The sequence below is a fragment of the Felis catus genome, chromosome B1, assembly GCF_018350175.1.
Source record: "Felis catus isolate Fca126 chromosome B1, F.catus_Fca126_mat1.0, whole genome shotgun sequence".
NCBI lineage: Eukaryota > Metazoa > Chordata > Mammalia > Carnivora > Felidae > Felis > Felis catus.
Window position 1 is genome coordinate 86536108 of NC_058371.1, and position 20322 is coordinate 86556429.

The 20322-nt window shown below is 39.8% G+C and overlaps 1 protein-coding gene and 1 long non-coding RNA gene across 4 annotated transcripts in view; one reads left to right on the top strand and one right to left on the bottom strand.

The window, feature by feature from the left end:
• Positions 1–3398: 3398 nt before the first annotated feature.
• On the bottom strand, positions 3399–18029 carry RAB33B (RAB33B, member RAS oncogene family). Of its 2 annotated transcripts, none has more exons than XM_023252792.2 (3): positions 17552–18029; positions 17089–17356; positions 3399–4596 (listed from the first exon to the last, which is right to left on the bottom strand). In XM_023252792.2, exons 1-3 carry the CDS (start codon positions 17899–17901, stop codon positions 4156–4158), a joined length of 1059 nt encoding a protein of 352 aa, XP_023108560.2. In that variant the 5' UTR covers positions 17902–18029; the 3' UTR covers positions 3399–4155. The 2 variants fall into 2 exon arrangements, with proteins under 2 accessions (XP_023108560.2, XP_023108561.1); XM_023252793.2 differs by having other exon boundaries at positions 17593–17730.
• Positions 18030–18348: 319 nt separating this feature from the next.
• Positions 18349–20322, top strand: part of LOC109498971 — a 39818-nt gene continuing 37844 nt past the window's right edge. For both annotated transcript variants that reach the window (XR_006596744.1, XR_006596743.1), the window contains exon 1: positions 18349–19154. This is a non-coding gene — a long non-coding RNA (uncharacterized LOC109498971). The remainder of the gene's footprint in view (positions 19155–20322) is intronic.

Sequence of the window (20322 nt, forward strand, 5' to 3'; positions counted from 1 at the left end):
CTAACATTAGCCAGGCCAAAAACAGTCCATTCCAGAAATATCGACTCAGGACTGACAATCAGTTCATCTCTCTTTGAATGCCTGCAGCATACAAAAGTTCAGAAGCAATCAGTGTCCACATTTTCTGCCAACTGAACCAGGAAAGGGGAGAAATCCAGTTATAAAAGAGAGAGAATGAGGATGTGCAGAGAAGCTTGAGCCCAGGGTTAGGAAACTGAGTGCTCAATCCCAGCTTTTCTTTGAGTGCAGCTGCATCCCTGTCCTGGAGTCCAGTGGGACAAGTCAAACCCTTCTCAATAAATCTCCGCTACGAGCCTAGTTCAAACAGAGTTTCTGATACCTGCACCAAAGTCAGTGCAGGTATCTACCCCCCTACCCAGTACATGACAACATGGCGGCTCAACCACAACCTGCCTTGACAGCCTCGTTTCCCACTGTTCTCACCAGCCCTTCATTTAACCGCACTCACTCCCCTGCATCAAAGTCAAAACATGGCTCCATTCTCTGTGTTCATTGTCCTAAGTAGTTGTCTCCTTGATTACATTTACCATATTATCGTATAGAATTCCCGCTCATTTATATATTATTTTATAAGTTCAAGGACATAGTCTTATTCGTTTACATAGCTCAATGCCCAACACAACTGAAAAACATACGGCAAGTACTTAACAAATGTTTGATAAATCAGATTATTCAAATCAATTAGTTCTTGCTACATAGGCTCTGCAAATTTGCCCCCGAAAGACTTGACCAACTTACTGTTTTAATATCTGATTAAGAAAGCAGTCTTTCATGAAGAATGTAATTTTCTGTTTCAACAGAAGAATAACTTATGTGTGAAATAAACTGACCAGGTAAAGTAGTATCAACTTCAGAGACCCCAAGTCCCCATCTACACTCTCCTAAAGGGCCTGAATCAGTGACTTGAATGTAGAAATTGCAATCTTATACCTACAATGCACTTCCTTCTCTTTTTTCTCATATATAATTATTCATTCTATTAAATTGTTCTGCCTCAAGATCTAGGGATGTTGATCACTCTTACAGTATCTGCTGTTTGCCCTGAAGTGTTCTTAAAATAAGTTGATTACTCAGCCATACAAATTAGAAACCTACCCTATCAACCAATTTTAATATTTAGGGTTTTTACTGAAAAGTCTTTTGTTTATTAATGTTTATTTATTTTTGAGAGAGTCAGACAGAGCTCAAGTGGGGGAGGGGCAGAGAGAGAGGGAGACATAGAATCCAAAGCAGACTCCAGGCTCTGAGCCATCAGCACAGAGCCCGACGTGGGGCTTGAATTCGTGCGTCATGAGATCATCACCTGAGCCGAAGTCGGATGTTTAACTGACTGAGCCACCCTGGTGCCCCTTTTTGAAAAGTTGTTTAACCCCAAATGTAGTTCCAAATAGATTTCCAATAGGTTAGTTTTTGTTTCTAACGTATTATACTAATGTATAATTACCTGGAGGCCAGGGGGAAAAAAACAAACTTTTTTGTTTTATTCTGCAATCATCCTAACAACCAAAGGGAATAAAACACAATTTCTTTATGGCAAACCTGGTTTATTGAACTTCATAAGGGAAACATTACAGTGACACTATTCCACAATGAAATTATTTAACTTTAGATTTCGTGAGGAAACATATTAGCAATATACTGTCAATAAAGCATCATCATTAATAGCTAACTACATTAGATTCTGGATTAGCTTCCTTCAGTGTTCTCAAATTAAGACTTTTCCAAAACATATCTGATGTTTTCAATTAAAGGTCACAGTTAAAATAAATTCCCATAGGAGTTACAAAATGTGTGACTTGTGCTTTAAAAATTTGTAATTATTTGTTTGATAGCCACCATTCTGGAAGTGATTTCTCAACAATGAAATGTTTTATAAATATTTTGGAAAATATCTAAAAGCTTTATCCCCCAACTGATAAGTATGCTCTTTTAAAAAATAAAAACATATGTAGAAAAAATTAAAACAGTAAATCATTACAAATGAGATACAAATATTTCAAAATTAATAAATATTAAAGTGAAAAACTAAGTCCTTTCACAGAACTGTAAAGGATACCTGTTACTAAGTTCTTAAAAAAAGAAATAAAGTTAAATAATTTTTTTTAACCATTATTAACAGCACTTAAAAACAGAAATGTGTGTGGAAAGTTTGTAAACTTTCTTCCCACACTTCAGAAAATGTTTTAAAAGCAATAAACAGATTCCCTTCTTTAAAAAACTGCTACACCCACCACAATTAGCACAGTTGTCATTGTTTTACTATAAAAATAGTTACAAAGCAACATTAATTTAAATTCAAACCATTTTTAATTCTAGCAAGATAAGAAAGTGGATTAATCTCCCTAGACACAGATAAAGCCAACCTGTTTTTCCTTAAGCTCTAATATTTAAAATTGAGTAATTATTTTCTAAAATTATTACTTTCAGTTATTTCATTTAATAGAATTATCTTGTTTTTATAATTAGATTATCCAGTTAGGACCACCGTAATGATTAAACAAAAATCCTAAACTACACTAGATAACATAGTTCATTGATTTACCACGTTCTGAAAATATTCTAAGTACAATCATCTTTTGGCTTAATTACCTCTAGAATTATCAAGGACGGCAATCTATCAGAATCAGTGAATGTGCACCCTTCAAAGTTCATGGCTTACATTCCATTCATTTAATAGCTTTATATGCAAGCTTACTATTTTCAATGTGCAAAGTCTCAAACTCAAAATAAAAGTATTTAGGGTAAAAAAAACTTCTTGAACTATTCTTTCCACAACTGAGGGAGAGAGACAAGGTATTTTTCAATATTTAATTTATTTTTCATACTGAGGAGGAATAGTTTGTTGTGACCATAAAATTTAAAGATTTAAAAAACTGATATACTGTAACACAATACTGTTACAGAAATATATGTAGACTCGTAGCAATTAGAGGTATGCCTTCAGAGCTACACTCCAAATAGAAGTTGAGTTGTTAATTCAACCTTTAGTTATTAAGTTAACTGACTGTGGAAGAGAACAAGAGATACTATGCCAGATATAGAGCCTGAAATTACCAAGAGCTAAGAATAGGTCTCCTGTGGTAGCCAGGAACCACGTTTAACTATTTTCCTCCCAAGTTACAACTCCTCAAATGTTTTCAATTGGTTTTTCACTAAAGATATCAAAATAAAATATAAAGCACCTTATTATGTCACTTCATTTTCTTTTTTTTTTTTTTAATGTTTATTTTTGAGACAGAGAGAGACAGAGCATGAATGGGGGAGGGTCAGAGAGAGAGGGAGACACAGAATCTGAAACAGGCTCCAGGCTCTGAGCGGTCAGCACAGAGCCCGACGTGGGGCTCGAACTCACGGACCGCAAGATCATGACCTGAGCTGAAGTCGGATGCTTAACCGACTGAGCCACCCAGGCGCCCCTCACTTCATTTTCATTAAAGTCAGACTTATTTTTGTGTATTTTAACAAAAATTAGTAAGAAAACAAATTATTCTTTTAAAAGTAACAATGACTTCTGTAGATCTGATTGATACTGATTAGAAATATCAAGCATCTGGAATCATTGGAAAAGTCACTCTTTATGCACTGAGAACCAGAAAACATTCCATGCCTTCTCCTCCCACTGGAACGACATAAAGTCTTGGCTCTAAAATGTACCAATAATAATGCAATTAAATACATCAATAATACAAAGAAAGAACTATAGGCAGAGGCAAATACCAGGTTTATCCTATTGAGAACACTTCCTATTCAAAAGACACACCTAGGAAGTATGTCCTAAACCTTTAATTTTTTTTTCAATCCCATGAATACAGGATTGAACAGTCACTTACTCCTAAAATACTATCATGCTCTCATCTGAAGCCTCCTTCTTTGGGTTCTCAATGGAAAAATGTTCTGATTCATTCTACCTTTGCTTCATTTTCAACCTCACATGAAAACCAACTTTTTCCCTGTGTTGTCACAGTGACAAACCTAATTAAGTAGATACAAAATACAAAAATCAGCATGACAATGATAAATAGTAAAGTGTCAGGGTGATCCATTATACTTGAGATTAAATCTTATGACTTATCACTGTCATACTTCAAAAGTATTTCTTTTGTCAAAATTAGATAGTATAATAAAGACTGTTACTTAGCACCAGCATGTCATTGCAGGCTTTGGTTCAGGCTTCAGAGTAATTCCGTTATCGGGGGGTTGACTAAGCATTAATGGTTTGTGGCTCTTAAGTTTATGAGCCAAGGTCATAAATATAGCTTCCACATGGTCATTATCATTGGGGTTTTTCGCAGAGGTTTCAAACAAAGGCATACTATGTGTGTCAGCAAATTTCTGTGCCAAGTCTGTCGGTACTTGAATGGCACTTCTCAAGTCACATTTATTTCCAACGAGAATCCGTGGTATGTCACTGGCTAGCAAATGTTGTTTGCATTCTTCTATCCAAGATGGTAGGCTATGAAAACTAGCCATGTTGGTCATATCATACACGAAGACAACAGCATGTACATTTCTGTAGTAGTGCTGTACCATGCTCTTTCTAAATCGTTCTTGTCCTGCTGTGTCCCATAACTGGATCTGAAAGTGAAAAAGGAGAGAAAACTGAACTTTTCATCCCAATCATACATATTGAAAATTTTAATCAACTCTGCATGGTCTTTAGTACATCTTCACTTACATATTTTGTTCCCTTCCATAATGCCTTTTCAGTGTAATTTACGGGATCCAGATTTCATGACACTAATTACCTCATAATTAATGCAAGTATCAGAACAAATATTTCAATTTAGCATTTAAATTTCAGTAAGTTAAATTTGTCTGGAGGAAATTTACCTCAAAAACTGATTCTAAAATATTAAATAAAAATATATCAGGTTTTAACAAACACGTTAACTGTCTAATCCCTGTAAGTTTGGTTACCATATGCCCTTCTCTACCTTTCACCAGACTAACTTTAAAATAGACTTAGGACAGATACTAAGAGTCATTAGGTCTAGTCCCCACACTATATATATATATATATATATATATATATATATATACACACACACATATATATTATATATACAATTTATACATAATATAGATTGTATATATATATATGTAATATAAATACAAAATCCTCCTTGAAAATTATAAAAGGCTAGAAAATCACTTATTTAACCTAAACATCTCAACCAACAAGACTATTCCAATATCTCCCAGTCCAAATATGGGGGAGTTGAGGAAAATAATATCTAAAGCTAAATATAAGTCATGTGTTATAATTATCTTAAAATACTGAATTACCTTACCTTTGTTTACTGCCTAAAGAAGTTAAATGATGAGGATACTGATCTCAGTGGAAAAGACTAGAGGTCAATTTGCTTAGATAACTTTCTTTTTAAATTTTTTAATTTTTTTTTTTTTTTTTTTTTTTGAAAGTGAGAGAGGGACAGAGCATGAGTGGGGAAGGGGCAGAGAGAGAGGGAGACACAGAATGCAAAGCAGGCTCCAGGCTCTGAGCTGTAGGCACAGTCTGACACGGGGCCCAAACTTACGAACCGAGAGATCATGACCTGAGCCAACATCGACACTACCAACTGAGCCACCCAAGCACCCCTTGCTTATTAGATGACTTTTGATTGACAGACTTGTACTATTTATAAATGTTCACGGTATGGACTGGAAGTCTAAACTGGTGATTTCTCACAAAGCAACACCAAAGTAGAGGAAAATGAGGAGATTCTGCAAATGGCCCAAAAAGTAAATAGAATATAAGATACAAATTGCTCAGGATATGGCGACATATAGTAAGTGCTCAATTAAGATGTAATGAATGAATAAATACACCTTAAAAGTGTGATTAGGGATGAAAATATTGGTCACCAATCTCTTCCATGGTATCTTAATTTTCTTAAGTTGTTTTTTTTTTTTTTTAATCTCTGCACCCAATGTGGGGCTTGAACTCACAACCCTGAGATCAAGAGTCACGTGCTCTTCTGAGTCAGCCATGCACTCCCATGCTACCCTAATTTTTATCAGGTTTTTTTTTTTGGTAGTTAATTTTTCTTTTAAGTATTTGTTTATTTTGGGGAGAGTGCAAGCAGGGGAGAGGCAGAGAAAGGAGGAGGACAGAGGATACAAAGCGGGCTCTGTGCTGACAGACTGACCGCAGCAGTCTGATGTGGGGCTCGAACTCACGAATTGAGAAATCATGACCTGAGCCAAAGTCAGACGCTCAACAGACTGAGCTCCCCAGGTGCCCCTAGCAGTTCTTTTTGAGACCAAATTTCTCCATTTCCTTAATATTCTCCCTTTCTAATTAACATAAACCAAATTTTGCTCTAGGCAGAAATATAAAGTACTCTACAAACTTGATTTCTCAGGCTCTTCTAGAACTAAGGGAGGCCAAATCACATAGTTCTAGCCAATAATTTGTAGACAGTCTTTCATTGGGATTTTCCAGGAAAACTACAGATGTGTGATTAAAAAAAAAAAAAGATTGGGGCACCTGGGTGGCTCAGTCGGTTGAGCGTCCGACTTCGGCTCAGGTCACGATTTCACGGTCCGTGAGTTCGAGCCCCGCGTCGGGCTCTGGGCTGATGGCTCAGAGCCTGGAGCCTGCTTCTGATTCTGTGTCTCCCTCTCTCTCTGCCCCTCCCCTATTCATGCTCTGTCTCTCTCTGTCTCAAAAATAAATAAACGTTAAAAAAAAAAAAAAAAGATAGGAGCATTGGGCACGTGCCTTTTGCACCTCTCTCACCATACCCTTTCTGCCTGGAATGGGATATAATGACTGGAGGTTCAGCAACTATTGTATGAGCCTCCGTGGAGAAGAAAGCCACACACAAGAATGGCGGAAGTCTACACAGACCTGGAATCACACAGTACCATCATACAGACTGCTGCCTCTGGTCTCCTTATTCCATGAGAAAAATAAAACCTTACACGGTTAAATCATTATAGCTGAACTTCTCTTATATGTAGCTAAATGGCATCGTAAAATTACTTACCATGTACACTCTTTAAAACCTTTACCCCTTACACTCAAGGGGTAATTTACTCATCAAATCACAAGGTTTTGCCTCAATACATTCCTAGAGATGTCACAAAATAAATTATTATAAAATACCCCCTTCGTGATGTAAGCAACATAACTGGCAGACAGGCCATGAAGACTTAGTATCATATAAGTCAGAGATAGAAGCAAACGGTTGTCAGCAAAGCAAATTAATAACTACTAACAACTAAACTGTTTAAATCAACGATTATTTATTCAATGCCAACTATGTGCCAGTAGGTGACTATTTTACCTCTAGACCTTGGCTTCTTCAACGGTGAAAACAAAGTTTAGTTTCAGACCTAAAAAAATAAGTATTAATAGACTAGCTACACTGTGTATGCAAAGAGCTAATAAAGTAAATGTATAATTCTTTAAAAATGCAACTTTTCTTTTAAAAAAAGAAATACAACTTTTTTATCTCAACTAACAGGTTAAGAATAAAAACACTCAACAAACAATTAAAAATGCTTCAAACGATAGCTGTCAAAACTTATTAAACAAAGCTACAATAATAAAGACTTTGTGCTACTAGGGCAAGACTAGGCATATAGATCAACAGAACAAAACTTGAGAGTCCAGAAATAAATCCATGTATCTGTGGTCAATTGATTTTCAACAAGAGTACCAAGACAATTCAACAGGGGAAAGAATAGTTGTTTTAACAAACAGTGCTGGGACAACATACCAAAAATGAGGTTGGACCCCCAACCTCACACCATATATAAAAACTTATTCAAAATGGATAAAAAACCTAAATGTAAGAGCTGACACTATAAAATTCTTAGAAGAAAACATAGGGATAAATATTTGTGACCACCAGGTTAGACAATGATATTTAAAGCACAAGCAATCAAAGAAAAAATAAATTGGACTTTATCAAAATTAAAAACGTTTGTGTTTCAAAGAATATTATCAAGAAAGTGAAAAGACAACTTACAAAATGGGAGAAAATACCCGCAAATAATATGTGTGATAGGGGTCTACGATTCAGAATACTTAATATCTTTCACAACTCAATAATAAAAGGACAGGTAACCCAATTAAAAAATTGACAAAGAATCTGCACAGACATTTCTCCAAAGAAAATATACAAATGGCCAATAAGCACATAAAAAGATGTTCAACATCATTAGCAATCAAGGAAATGCAAATCAAAAACAAATGAAACACCATTTTACACTCACATTAAGATGGCCATTAAAAAACAACAACAAAAAATGGCCAATAACAAGTGTTGGCAGAGATGTAGAAAAATTGGAACCTTCATACATTGCTGGCAGGGATGTAAAATAGAACAGCCACTTTAGAAAACAGTTTGGCCGTTCCTCAATAAGTTGGACTATTACCCATAAAAAGGAATAAAGTACTGATATTTGCTACAACAAAGGTGAACCTCCAGAATACACTAAGTGAAAGAGCCCAGACATATATTCTGTGGTTCCATTTATACAAAATTTCCCAAATAGAAAAATCCATAGAGATGGAACACAGACTTGGTGGTTGCCAGGGCTGGGAAATGGGGAGAAACTGTTCAGGGTGAGGGGTTTTACTTCAGAGTGATTGAAGTATTTTGAAACTAGACAGAGGTGTTTTGAAACTAGACAACATTACCAATCTACTAAATGTCAATGAACTGTTTACTTTAAAATGGTTAATTTTTTATTTGAATTTCACTTTAATAAATTATTTTAAAAAAGAGAGAGTTGCCATATGACCCAGCACTTCCACTCCCAGGTGTATATGAGAGAACTGAAAAGATATGCTCACATAAAAACTTGTACACAAATGTTCATAGCAGCAGTATTTGTAATAGCTAAAAGGTAGAACCAACCCAAATATCCATCAACTGATGAAAGAATAAACAAAATGGCCATATGATGGAATATTACTCAGACATAAAAAGGAATAAAGTACTGAGACACCTGGGTGGCTCAGTCAGGTAAACATCCAACTTCGGCTCAGGTCATGATCTCATGGCTCGTTGGGTTCGAGCCCCGCGTTGGGCTCTGTGCTGACAGCTCAGAGCCTGCAGCCTGCTTTGGATTCTCCGTCTTCCTTTCTCCCTGCTCCTCCCCTACTCATGCTCTGTCTCTCTCTCTCAAAAATAAATACACATTAAAAAATTAAAATAAAGGAATGAAGTATTGATACATGCTACAACACGGATGAACCTTGAAAACACTATCCTAAGTGAAAGAAGCCAGACACCACAGACCACATGTTATAAGATTCTCTGCATATGAAATGTCCAGTAGAGGCAAATCCACAGAGACAGAAAGTAGACTGGTGGTGAGGGTAGGGTAAGAATGGGGAGTGACTGTTAAAATGAGTACAGGGTTTCTTTTTGGAGTTCTGGAAGCAGATAGTGATAATGGTTGCACAACCTTGTGAATATATTAAAAGCCAATAAACTGTATATTTTAACAGGGTAGATCTTACGGTATCTAAATTATATTTCAGTTTTTTAGAGTCATCAAAAAAAAAAACCCACACCAAACTGTATCTTTAACATTTAGAAAGGTATTTGGGGAATAACTTGGATGACCTATATAAAAGCTGTCCAAAGAAACTGCAGCTGACCTTTTCTCTTTTAACATTTCCTGTAGCTCAGGTATTCAAAAACCATTTCATCAATGAAGAATGACTTATAATGTTTTAAGCAGAGAATATTTATAAGTTTAAAGTAAATAAATGAAAAGCACACAAGGAAATATACCAACACATTAACCACAGCTGTCTTTAAGGCAACTTCCCCCTTTATTTCTACTTTTGTTTTTCATAACAAGCAACCACTTCTATAAAAACAAACTAAACATACAAAATTAATGCTTACACAGAATTTAGACCTGCCTCAAAGAACTGCAAAAGCCCTCAATAAACGTGATGATGAGGATGTTTATTCCTAAGAAAACCGTTTGTTTGTTTTAGGATGGGCCTGCCTCAACAGTACTCTGCTTCCCATCAATCTTGTTCAAAAGCATGCATTCTACCATATCAAGACTTCCAGGAAACAAGGGGTCTGAAATAATAACTCTTCACACTTTACTGGAAAGCCATAAAAGTAATTACTAAGTTAATGAGGCACTTACAAAGGATTATTTAAAAAGAAGCTTCAGAATTTCCTAACAGAATTGCTGACACAAGAGCTCAGGCAAAGGCACACTGCCACATGGTCTGCAGCCTGCAAGCCTGCATGGAACATGAGGCGAGGGCAAAGGGTCTGCGGGAAGAGCAGTCAGAGACTCAGAAAGGAAAGGACAGGACAGATGACAAACACTGTCAGCCATGAAGGGCAAAACAAAGTTTGACCTAAAGAGAGAGAAACCAACGGGGAGAGACTTGGTAGAGAACAAACCCCATGATAGCTTAGAAAAGTCTTGAAGTTAAGCTTTGAGTAGAGTGGTCCACAGTGTTTAACAAAGGAGAATAACACTTAGGAAACTAAAGAAGTGACACACTTTTGTCTGGTTTAATTAGGAAGTATTTTCAGAGCAATTTTTCCCAATTTAATAGTTAATATTTTAGGGGCACGTGGGTGGCTCAGTCGGTTAAGTATCCGGTTTTGGCTCAGGTCATGATCTTGCAGTTTGTGAGTTCGAGCCCCATGTCACGTTCTGTGCTGACAGCTCAGATCCTGGAGCCTACTTTGGATTCTGTGTCTCCTTCACTCACTCTCTCTCTCTCTCTCTCTCTCTCGGCCCTTCCCCCACTCATGCTGTCTCTCTCTCTCAAAAATAAACATTAAAAAAATAGTTAATGTTTTATGGAAAATGGCTAATGCACGCTCCCATAGATATTGCTCCCATAGATATTACTCCCATTTTAAACATTATATGAACATGAAACATATTTCAAAATTTCAAAAATCTCTACTTTAAATTCCAATAGAAGTTCCAACAAAAATTTCAACCTTATTATTTGCAAAAAACTAACAGTAGATTCTTACTGTTGATGAAAGTTTTTTTAGTAGTATTATCACCAAAATGAAAGATGATCTGTCTAAACTGATTTAATACTGTTTTTGTCTGACTGAAAATGATAAAAGTATTAATCCAAATGATCTTCCTTCTTTGATCAGCTACCAAATTTCCATTAGTTTCCCTTATCACCTCAATTCTAGATTTCCAGAGTAGCTTACCATCTGATCTCCTTGTTTCCATACATTCAACATGTATTCCCTGAGTACGCCATAGTTTAGAAACGGAGCTAGACATTTGAAAAAGTCTATGGCATTTCCAGACATGGATCCTGCTCTAAGACTGAGTAAGACTTAATAAAAGCGGAAGAAACACCTACATAACACAATGAGGAAAGAGATAATTTAAAGTCTCAGGTAAATTGCTAAAGGGAATTCATAGAAAGAAGAAATAGAATGGAGAAGGAGGGGTGTGATATTTTTGACAGACACACTGAGTTGAATAGGGAAGAATTACATGCGGTGAAATATGGGCAGAGGGGATATTCCAGGCAAGCAGTGGGGCATGCAAGGGGAAAACATAGGGATCAGCAAACAAGCGGCTGAGCTTTAGGGTACTTGAAGGAAATTAATGGGAAAAAAAGTTTGAAAGGCAGTCTGGAGCAAAAGGAAGGAAGTCCTACGTTAATTTTAAAAGTTGGAATTTTACAATATAGTGGAGAACTACCCAGGGCATCTGAGGCAGAGAACATTAATCTCCCTAGAGTGCAACACTAATCTGGCATTTTGGCAACAATGTATAAAACAGGTTCACTGAAGACTGGCCATGGGAGATGAGTTGAGCTGCTGCAACAGACCAGAGGGATTTTTAAAACTAGGATTTTGAAGAAAGGATGGATTACAGAATCATGCATGTAGAGACCCAGCTGGATTTAGGGAGCAAAAGAAAGGGGACCAGGCTGCGAAGATGAGGAGGGATGCCATCATGACAACCTAGGTGATGTGGGGAGAAACAGGATAAACAGATTTGCCAGGGAAGATGAACTCACTTCAGACATTCTAGGCGAAGGAGAGATTATCCAAATAGCCATGTCTAGAAGACAGTAGGAAATGCACAGTAAGACAGGGAGAGAGGTGGGCTAGACAAAGATTTGGAAGTTATCTCCACGGATGTGACAGCTGACACTGAGAGACTACCAAGGGAGAGAATGTAGATAGAAAATCAGGTCAGGGGGCAAACTGTATCTTATTCTAGATTCACTCTCAATTGCTGCCACATTTATCTTCCTAAAACACCTGGACTTTTTGCCATGCATACAAAATAAAGTCTAGACTCTTTTTTAAAATAATTTTTTAATGTTTATTAATTTTTGAGTCTGTGTGCACGCATGCGTTTGGGTTAGGGGCAGTGGGGGGGGGGGCGCAGTGGGGAGACAGAGGATCTGCAGGCTCCATGCTGACAGCAGAGAGCCCGATGCGGGGCTCAAACTCATAAATTTTGAAATCATGACCTGAGCCAAAGTTGGATGCTTACCCGATTGAGCCACCCAGGAGCACCTGAAGTGGACTCTTCAGCTTTCTTTCTCAAACTCTTCACAAACGTTGCTACCAATACCTGCATATTCTTCTCACTTGCCACCTTTCCACAAGAACCTCTGATCCCACGGGAGCATCCTGCCCCCCCCCCCCAGTGGGACTGCACCTAGCACCCCAAGCACAAAGGATTCCTCCACCCACACCCAAACAATAACTCGGCACTCATTCTTCACCTGGTTTTGCTGGTCACCTTTTTAGGTATATAAATCTTATCCTAATCTAGGACAGTAATTCATTTATGCACTATATCAGGGTTAGCAAACTCTTTCCGTAAAAGGTCCAAACAGTGAGTATCTTAGGTTGTGTGGGGCTAACATCTCTGTCACAACCACTCCTCTCTGCCACTGGAGCACAAAAGCAAGCCCAAAATGCAGACACGAGCATAGCTGTGTTGCAATACTTTGTTTACAAACTCTAAAATCAGAGTTTCACATAATTTTCCCCTGTCATAAAACCATATTCTTATGATTTTTCCCCCCAACCATTTAAAAAAGTAAAAATCGGGGTTAAGCGTCCGACTCTTGATTTCAGCTCAGGTCATGATCTCATGGTTCATGGGTTCATGCTGCTGGGTTCTGTGCCAACAATGCAGAGTCTGCTTGGGATTCTCTCTCTCCTCTCTGCCCCTCCCCCGCTCTCAACATAAATTTAAAAACTTAAAAAATAATAAAATAAAAAATAAAAAAAGTAAAAATCATTCTTAGCTTGCAGGCCACGTAAAAATAGGCAGCAGACCATATCTAGCCCTCAAGCATAATTTGCCAACCCCTACAGTGTATCATAATTCTTGTGACTAACAAAAATGTCATCTTTCGTGCAATCACTCATTAAATGTTTGTTGTACCAATGGGGGAGAGGTACTGATTATTTTCCTTTAGTTAATATTAACATCTTGTATTTAACATGGCAAAATGTCATACCTCTGTAAAGGAAGCCATCCCAATGTTCAAATAGAAACTGCTGCCCCCTAGTGAGAAGATGGACCAAATGCAACATGAGGCTTTAATGATTCCGCTGGTGTCTCGCTGTAAAATGCTTGTATGAAAGGAACACAGCTAGGTATGATGGGGATACACATTACAAGGATGGAGCATAAGGATTAGGGTTGAGTCTTAATTTAAAAATCAAATGTATTTTTATTTAAGGAATTCAGTTTATAATTTTATTCAACTTCAAAAATTCTGCAAACAAGATTCTGCTCTTCCAACCATACATATATAGTACTTAGGAACAGATTAACAAATATAGACTTTGTTACATTTCACAAAACATTTTAACTGAAAGGGCACGGCCATAAGACACACTCTCTGAAAAATTTCTAGTCCGGAATTAGAAACATTCAACACAATATCTCACTTTTACCAAATAAAAATGTCTAGAATATCATTTTATCAGTAAGGTAACATAAAGCTTTCCAGCTTTCGATTGAAGATGAAAAATGAAAAGACATGTCGTTTCAGATCAGGCTAAAAATTTTCCAAAGAGAAAATATGTATGAACATTTCAGCAGCACTTAAGATGTATTGCAGATTAACAAAGAAAAAGCAGGAGCAGCACATGACATAATTCTACATTCACTTCAGTTTTTTTTAAGACACTAAAACAGTTTTAAAAAAAAATGTCCAATATATAACATATGGCTGCGTTGCAATGTCTGTGTTTCTTAAAGCTTTGGGGAAAAAAATGTCCAATATAGTCCTATCCTTTTCTACTACAGAAATCTCAGAATATTTCTGTAAGGGGGGGGCACCTGGGTAGCTCAGTTGGTTGGGCATCCGATTTCAGCTCAGATCATGATCTCAAGGTCTGTGAGTTCGAGCCCCACATTGGGCTCTGTGCTGACAGCTCAGAGCCTGGAGCCTGCTTCAGATTCTGTGTCTTCCTCCCTCTGCACGTCCCCTGCTCATGTTCTGTCTCTGTCTCTCTCTCTCTCAAAAATAAATAAACATTTCAAAAGCATTTTTAAAAAGAGTATTTCTGTAAGTGTCTTTTTCGACCACAAAAGAAATCTTTCAAGTCTTAAAAGTTGGAGGTACAAGTCAATGGCTAAGGCCTTAGAAGGAAGAAAAAGGGGGGCGCCTGGGTGGCGCAGTCGGTTGAACGTCCGACTTCAGCCAGGTCACGATCTCGCGGTCCGTGGGTTCGAGCCCCGCGTCGGGATCTGGGCTGATGGCTCAGAGCCTGGAGTCTGTTTCCGATTCTGTGTCTCCCTCTCTCTCTGCCCCTCCCCCGTTCATGCTCTGTCTCTCTCTGTCCCAAAAATAAATAAAACGTTGAAAAAAAAAATTTAAAAAAAAGAAAGAAGAAAAAGGAACTCAGTTTCCAGGCCTCTACCAACCAAACAGGTTAAGGTGAAGCTCAGGAGGAATAATCCCAGAAAAAAAAATGTTTTCTCCTTATTCCTCTTTTTTTTTCCTTTAATATCTTTTTTTTTTTTTAATATGCTTATTTACCCTTGAAAGAGAGAGCATGAGCAGGGAAGGGGCAGAGACAGAGGGGGACAGAGGATCCAAAGCCGGCTCTGTGCTGACAGCAGTGAGCCCCACGTGGGGCTTGAACTCACGAACCATGAGATCAAGAACCGTGAGAACCGTGAGCCGAAGTTGGACACTCAACCAACTGAGCCACCCAGGCACCCTATCATACTTCTCTTAACCAGAAGAATAAACTCTGGCTCCCAGATTCATCCATTTATGGTTCTGGTTCACTTATGACTGCCAGCACTTACCCCAGTAGTTAAGTATTCAACTTAGACACTAGACATGTTTTGTATTTTTTCAATATAAATACCGCTTAAATTTGCACCTGATTCATCTGAGATCTTAAAGTACAAATGGCAACCCAAAAGTAGGTAAGGAAGGAAATTCCCAACTCCTCTCCTGCCTCCATTCCCTCTACTTATTTCTTTAAAATCATGCTTTTGGGGGAATTTCTCTCACCTTTTGCATATGCCCTACTTTATCTGTGCTTCACACTCTGGATGCACAGCCACAAAAATGACTGTGCCAAAGAGGAACAATGATGCAAAGCCACCAGAGAAGAATCAACTTAAGATTATCAGTTGTAAATCAGGTGCTTCCTATATGTTCTCATCTAATCTCTTATGGCATTATCCCAATTTTTCAGAAGAGAAAATGGTCTCTGAAAGATTAAGCAACCTAAGGACTACAGTAACCAACCACCCCAGTTCGCCTGAGACTGAGGGGGTTCCTGGGATGTGGGACTTCATTTTAAAACTGGGACAGTCTTGAGCAAACATGGTCACCCTTCTGAGGACACACAGCCCATCCTTACCCTTTCATAGGTTCAGATCTGAGCCGAGCCAGTTGGGCTCCAAAGCCCATGCACTCTCTCCCAGGACTTCTGTTTTTCCCCAACTAACCTCTCTCTCAATCTTCAGAAGCCCCAATATCTTCCTCACCCCCAGGCTTCTGGGCCCAACCTAATTCTGATGAAAAATATTCAGTCTCTTCTTACCAGGTCTTTTCCTCTGTAATGCATACAGGTCTTTCTTAACTCCCTATTACAGTACACCCAAAGGACCACCACTGGCAACCTGAATGGGATGATAAAAAATTAAAGTAAAAACTAAACGGCCAAAGGACCTATAGAAGGCTGATTTCTTTTCAATCCAATTTCTCCTTTACATCATTAGCATTTAAACCCCTTTGAGGATGGTGGGGAAGGGCAGTGGTTAGAGAACAAGTAAATTGTTCTCGCCTCAAGGATGTGAGGGAAAGAATGAAGACATGAATCTATCCCCCCCACCCCCCACAGGGGGACCGAGGTAAAGATGACATCTTAATTTAAAGCAAAAAAGTAAATGCAGTATACGGAAGGCAGAGCTTTTTCTGGGGTCTGAATTAAGAACAGGGAGAGGGTGGCACCAAGAATGCCCTTTTGGCAAACCAAGTAGGAACTCTCATGTATAGAATGTTTCTGCAGGAAAATAGATTTTTCTAAACAAGTCAATGTCATACAGAAACTTCTGTGGCAAAGCTGCATGCAAGAGAATACCTAACTACTTCCTCAAAGGCAACAAGGTTTTGCTTCCACAATGTCTAGGGCAGTGCTCAGATGCCTGTTTAATAAGTAATATTTATTAAACGACTTTTCCATGCTTGAGAAATTTCATTTTTTCCTTCGGTCTTACTTCACTGACTCCCAACACGGGAGACACTGCCAATGGATACCTTCTACACTCTTGCTTCTCAAGGTATGGTTCATGGACTAGTTGTATCTGCATCACTTGATTCCGTACCGAATTAGAATCTGCATTTTTTAAAAAAACACAAGTTGCCCAGGTAAATCGCGGGGCATTAAAGTTTGCGGAGCACTGCCTTATAAGTTTGTTATAGATAAATCCTTCCAATCCCCAACTCCAATCTCTACATCGGCTTGAGAAAAAACGGAGCGCACACCTCGCACACGGCCAGCGATTAACCCACAGTGGGGTTGGGAACTGTCACCCCAGGGCGTCCTTCCTCCCTGACAGTGCCCCCCATCCGCTCACCTTGATGCGCTCCCCATCAATCTCCACCGCTCGTTCTCGGAAATCCACCCCGATAGTAGCCTCGGTGCGGTCCGGGAAGCGGCCGGCGCAGAAGCGGTAGGTCAGGCACGTCTTGCCCACATTGGAGTCACCGATCACGATTATCTTGAAGATACGGGAGCGAGCCGGAGGCAGAAATACTGAAGCCCCTGACACCGCACCGCTGGACGTGAAGCTTGCCTCGAGAGACGACTCCATCTCCGAAGCCATTCTCCGGACCCGCCCCAAACTGAGGCGGAGGAAAGGAGACGCAGAAAGGCTGAGAGATTACGCCACCGCGAGCGAGCGCGCCCAGCCAGCCGGCTCGGCTGCGCAGCGTCGCAGGAGCCACCGCCCTCCAGCCCGGCAACGCGCGTGCGCACCTTCCCGCCCCGGCCCCGCGCAGGTGTGGCGCCCACCAGCCCGGGCTCACTGCTCCTCCCACCTGGCCCGCGGCTCCACCCCGCCGTTACTCGGGCCGTCTACCTGGAAAGGCAGGGGACCGGCCGGGGGCTGGACGGCGGGTGCGGAGGGCCAGCCAAGCGGCCGAGTGAGCCGAGCGGCCAAGCAGAGCGCCCCAGGCCCGGCAGCCAGGCTGGCCCGGCCCCGCCACGTCCAAGGCTCCCGCCCTCCGGAGGAAGCCGCGCAATCACTTTGGGGGCGGGGAGAGAAAGACAGCTGAGGAAGGAGGTACCACCAGGCACTCTCTCGCGAGAGGGCCGAAGAGCCGCCTTCAACGGGTGCCTGGTGAGGGGCTGTGAAGTCTTCGGAAGGCTGGGATGGCGAGTTCGGCATTGTAGTCGACGTCGTTGGGGATTCCCCGGACTTGGAGGTGGAAGCGAGGCTTGCAGCTGGGAGGTTGTGGTGTCGGCTGTACCCCCTGCCTCCTCCGGACTCTCTGGACCCCGCGAGTTGGGACAGCGATAAGGACTGGAGGGGGTGGGGCGTGAGGCGCCGCCGAGAGGCCGCCCGTCGCGAGATGCGCTTGGGGACGAGCTCCCGGTCGCTTGGGGTATTGCCGCCTTCCGTCGTGGCTGGCGCGTGTTTGGCAGTGAGCAGGTGGGAGTTCGAGGCCGCCTGCCGCCTTGGCACAGAGGACACCCCTTAGGCCAAGTGAGGGTATCCACGGGACTCTGGTGCCCTGGGCTCGTTTGGCTAATGCCCCAGGTCCAGAAAGTAGAGCAGATCCCATGCGGGCCACTCGGGGGTATTGAACGGGGGGGAGTCTTCACCAGACGCCCTCTCTAGCGAGAATAAAACCCATTGTGCCCTAGTTACGTCTTAGTGCCTGCATGTCGGTAAATATTAGAGTGCACGTAGTTGTCTTCGGCACGCTATTTAAGGAAAACATTATTAGACGGGACCACTCAACCTTAAAGAATCTTCTCTGGATTACTGTGAATTCTTCAGAGGAAACCTATCATACATTAACAAGCACAAAAGGCCCAAATGTGCGAACTCTACTTTTTGTGAAAAGTTGTGTTGTTTTGCAAAAACAAGACTGTATTTTTTTCTGTTTGAGCAAATGGTTATGTCGTTCGTAAAGTCAGGGGCTATGGAGAGGAGGACACGGCAGGATTTAAATAGAGTGAGAGGAATGGTAGAGCACTCCAGAGTTCTAGGAAAGGGGATAAACTGCTTATTCTATTAGATTACATGAAAATGTAGTCAGAAGAAATTAGAGGTAGAACCCGAGTGTGCCCAGAATTAACAGGAATTTGCAAAAGCCTTAATATATAGTAATTTCTGTTGCAGTAGAAAAACTGTCCAGTCACTGATATGCCAAGCTATGTTAGCCAGGGAGAAAAGTTTACCCGTCTGCTTGAATGTGTATGCCAATTACATTTATTCACTTTCCTGCTAGAGAAACTTTCAGATTCGAATTGTTTATTTGTGAGGTTGTTATCACGAAAATTAATCATTTCCCAAACTATTAGAGGGCCTTGGAATGTATTCCTCTCATTTACTCTACCTGTCCCATTCAAAGGAGAGAAGCTGAAGATGTAAGACAAAAAGCAGTTGAAGAATTCAAAGCTGTGGATAATCAGGTAATTTCAAAGGATGAGTAAAAAAAAAAAAAAAGCAGTATCTTTGCACCCTAAGACCCTTGTTCTTTTATATTCAGACCTTTTCAGTTTAGCTCTCGCTAAACTATCAGAAATCCCTTTTCTTGTTTGTTTTTCCAAATCCTATTCATATTTCAAAAGTTTTATCTCTGTGAAGGTTTTCCTGATTCCTTTGGCTTAGAATGTTCTTTGCTTTATTCTAAAACTAGTACACTTTGGGGGGTATTACTCATTTGGTATTTGAAACTTATTTTCACTGTTTAAGTTGTGTAATTATGTGTTGTGTCCTACCAGCCAGATTGTCAGCTCTTGACTATCAAGAAAGCTCATTGTTATTCAGCAAATGATGAATAAGTTAGTGAAGTGAGAAATTTCTTGCGTGAAGTTTGTCAGTTTGAGCCCTTTACCAATTATACACGCTTCAATACTACTTAAACAGAAAAAAATACTATAGACACTTGACATTGTTATCAGGAGTTTTGCATTTTCAGCCTGCAGTTTGAGAGACTCTGTGTGACTGAGGTATATACCACTCTTAAGTGAATAATCCCAGACCTTCTAGGTTTGATACTTGGAGATTCTACTATTGGGAAGAGTGGATGGATTTGCAGCTGTATTTTCTGAGAATTCATTTTGTCCTTGGAATTCTTCACTCCTTGCTGTCACGACCACCTGACCTCAAAGTAGAAGGATGTAACTTTTTCTTAATACTTTGCTACATAGCTGAGAAGAGACTAAATTTGAATCTTTAGCAGTCCAACTTCATCTTGAACATTATAAATGGTTTAGGGTATTTATTTTGATTTATAGATTTATAATTTATTTAGGGTATTTGTTTAGATATATATTTAAAAATACTTTTCTAATAGAAAAAACTGAATGAGTATTAGAAACATAAAATAAGGGGAACCTGAGTGGCTCAGTGGGTTAAGCGTCCAACTCTTGATCTGAGCTCAGGTCTTGATCTCAAGATTGTGAGTTCAAGTCCCATGTTGGGCTCCATCCTGGGCGTGAAGGCCTACTTAAAAAAAAAAAAAAAAAAAGGACGACGAAGAAAAAGAAGAAACATAAAATAAGGGTAGTCTTCAGCATTGTTTTTTTGCTACAGAGATGTCACCTCCCTGTGGCAGAGGCCACTCTTAAACTGATC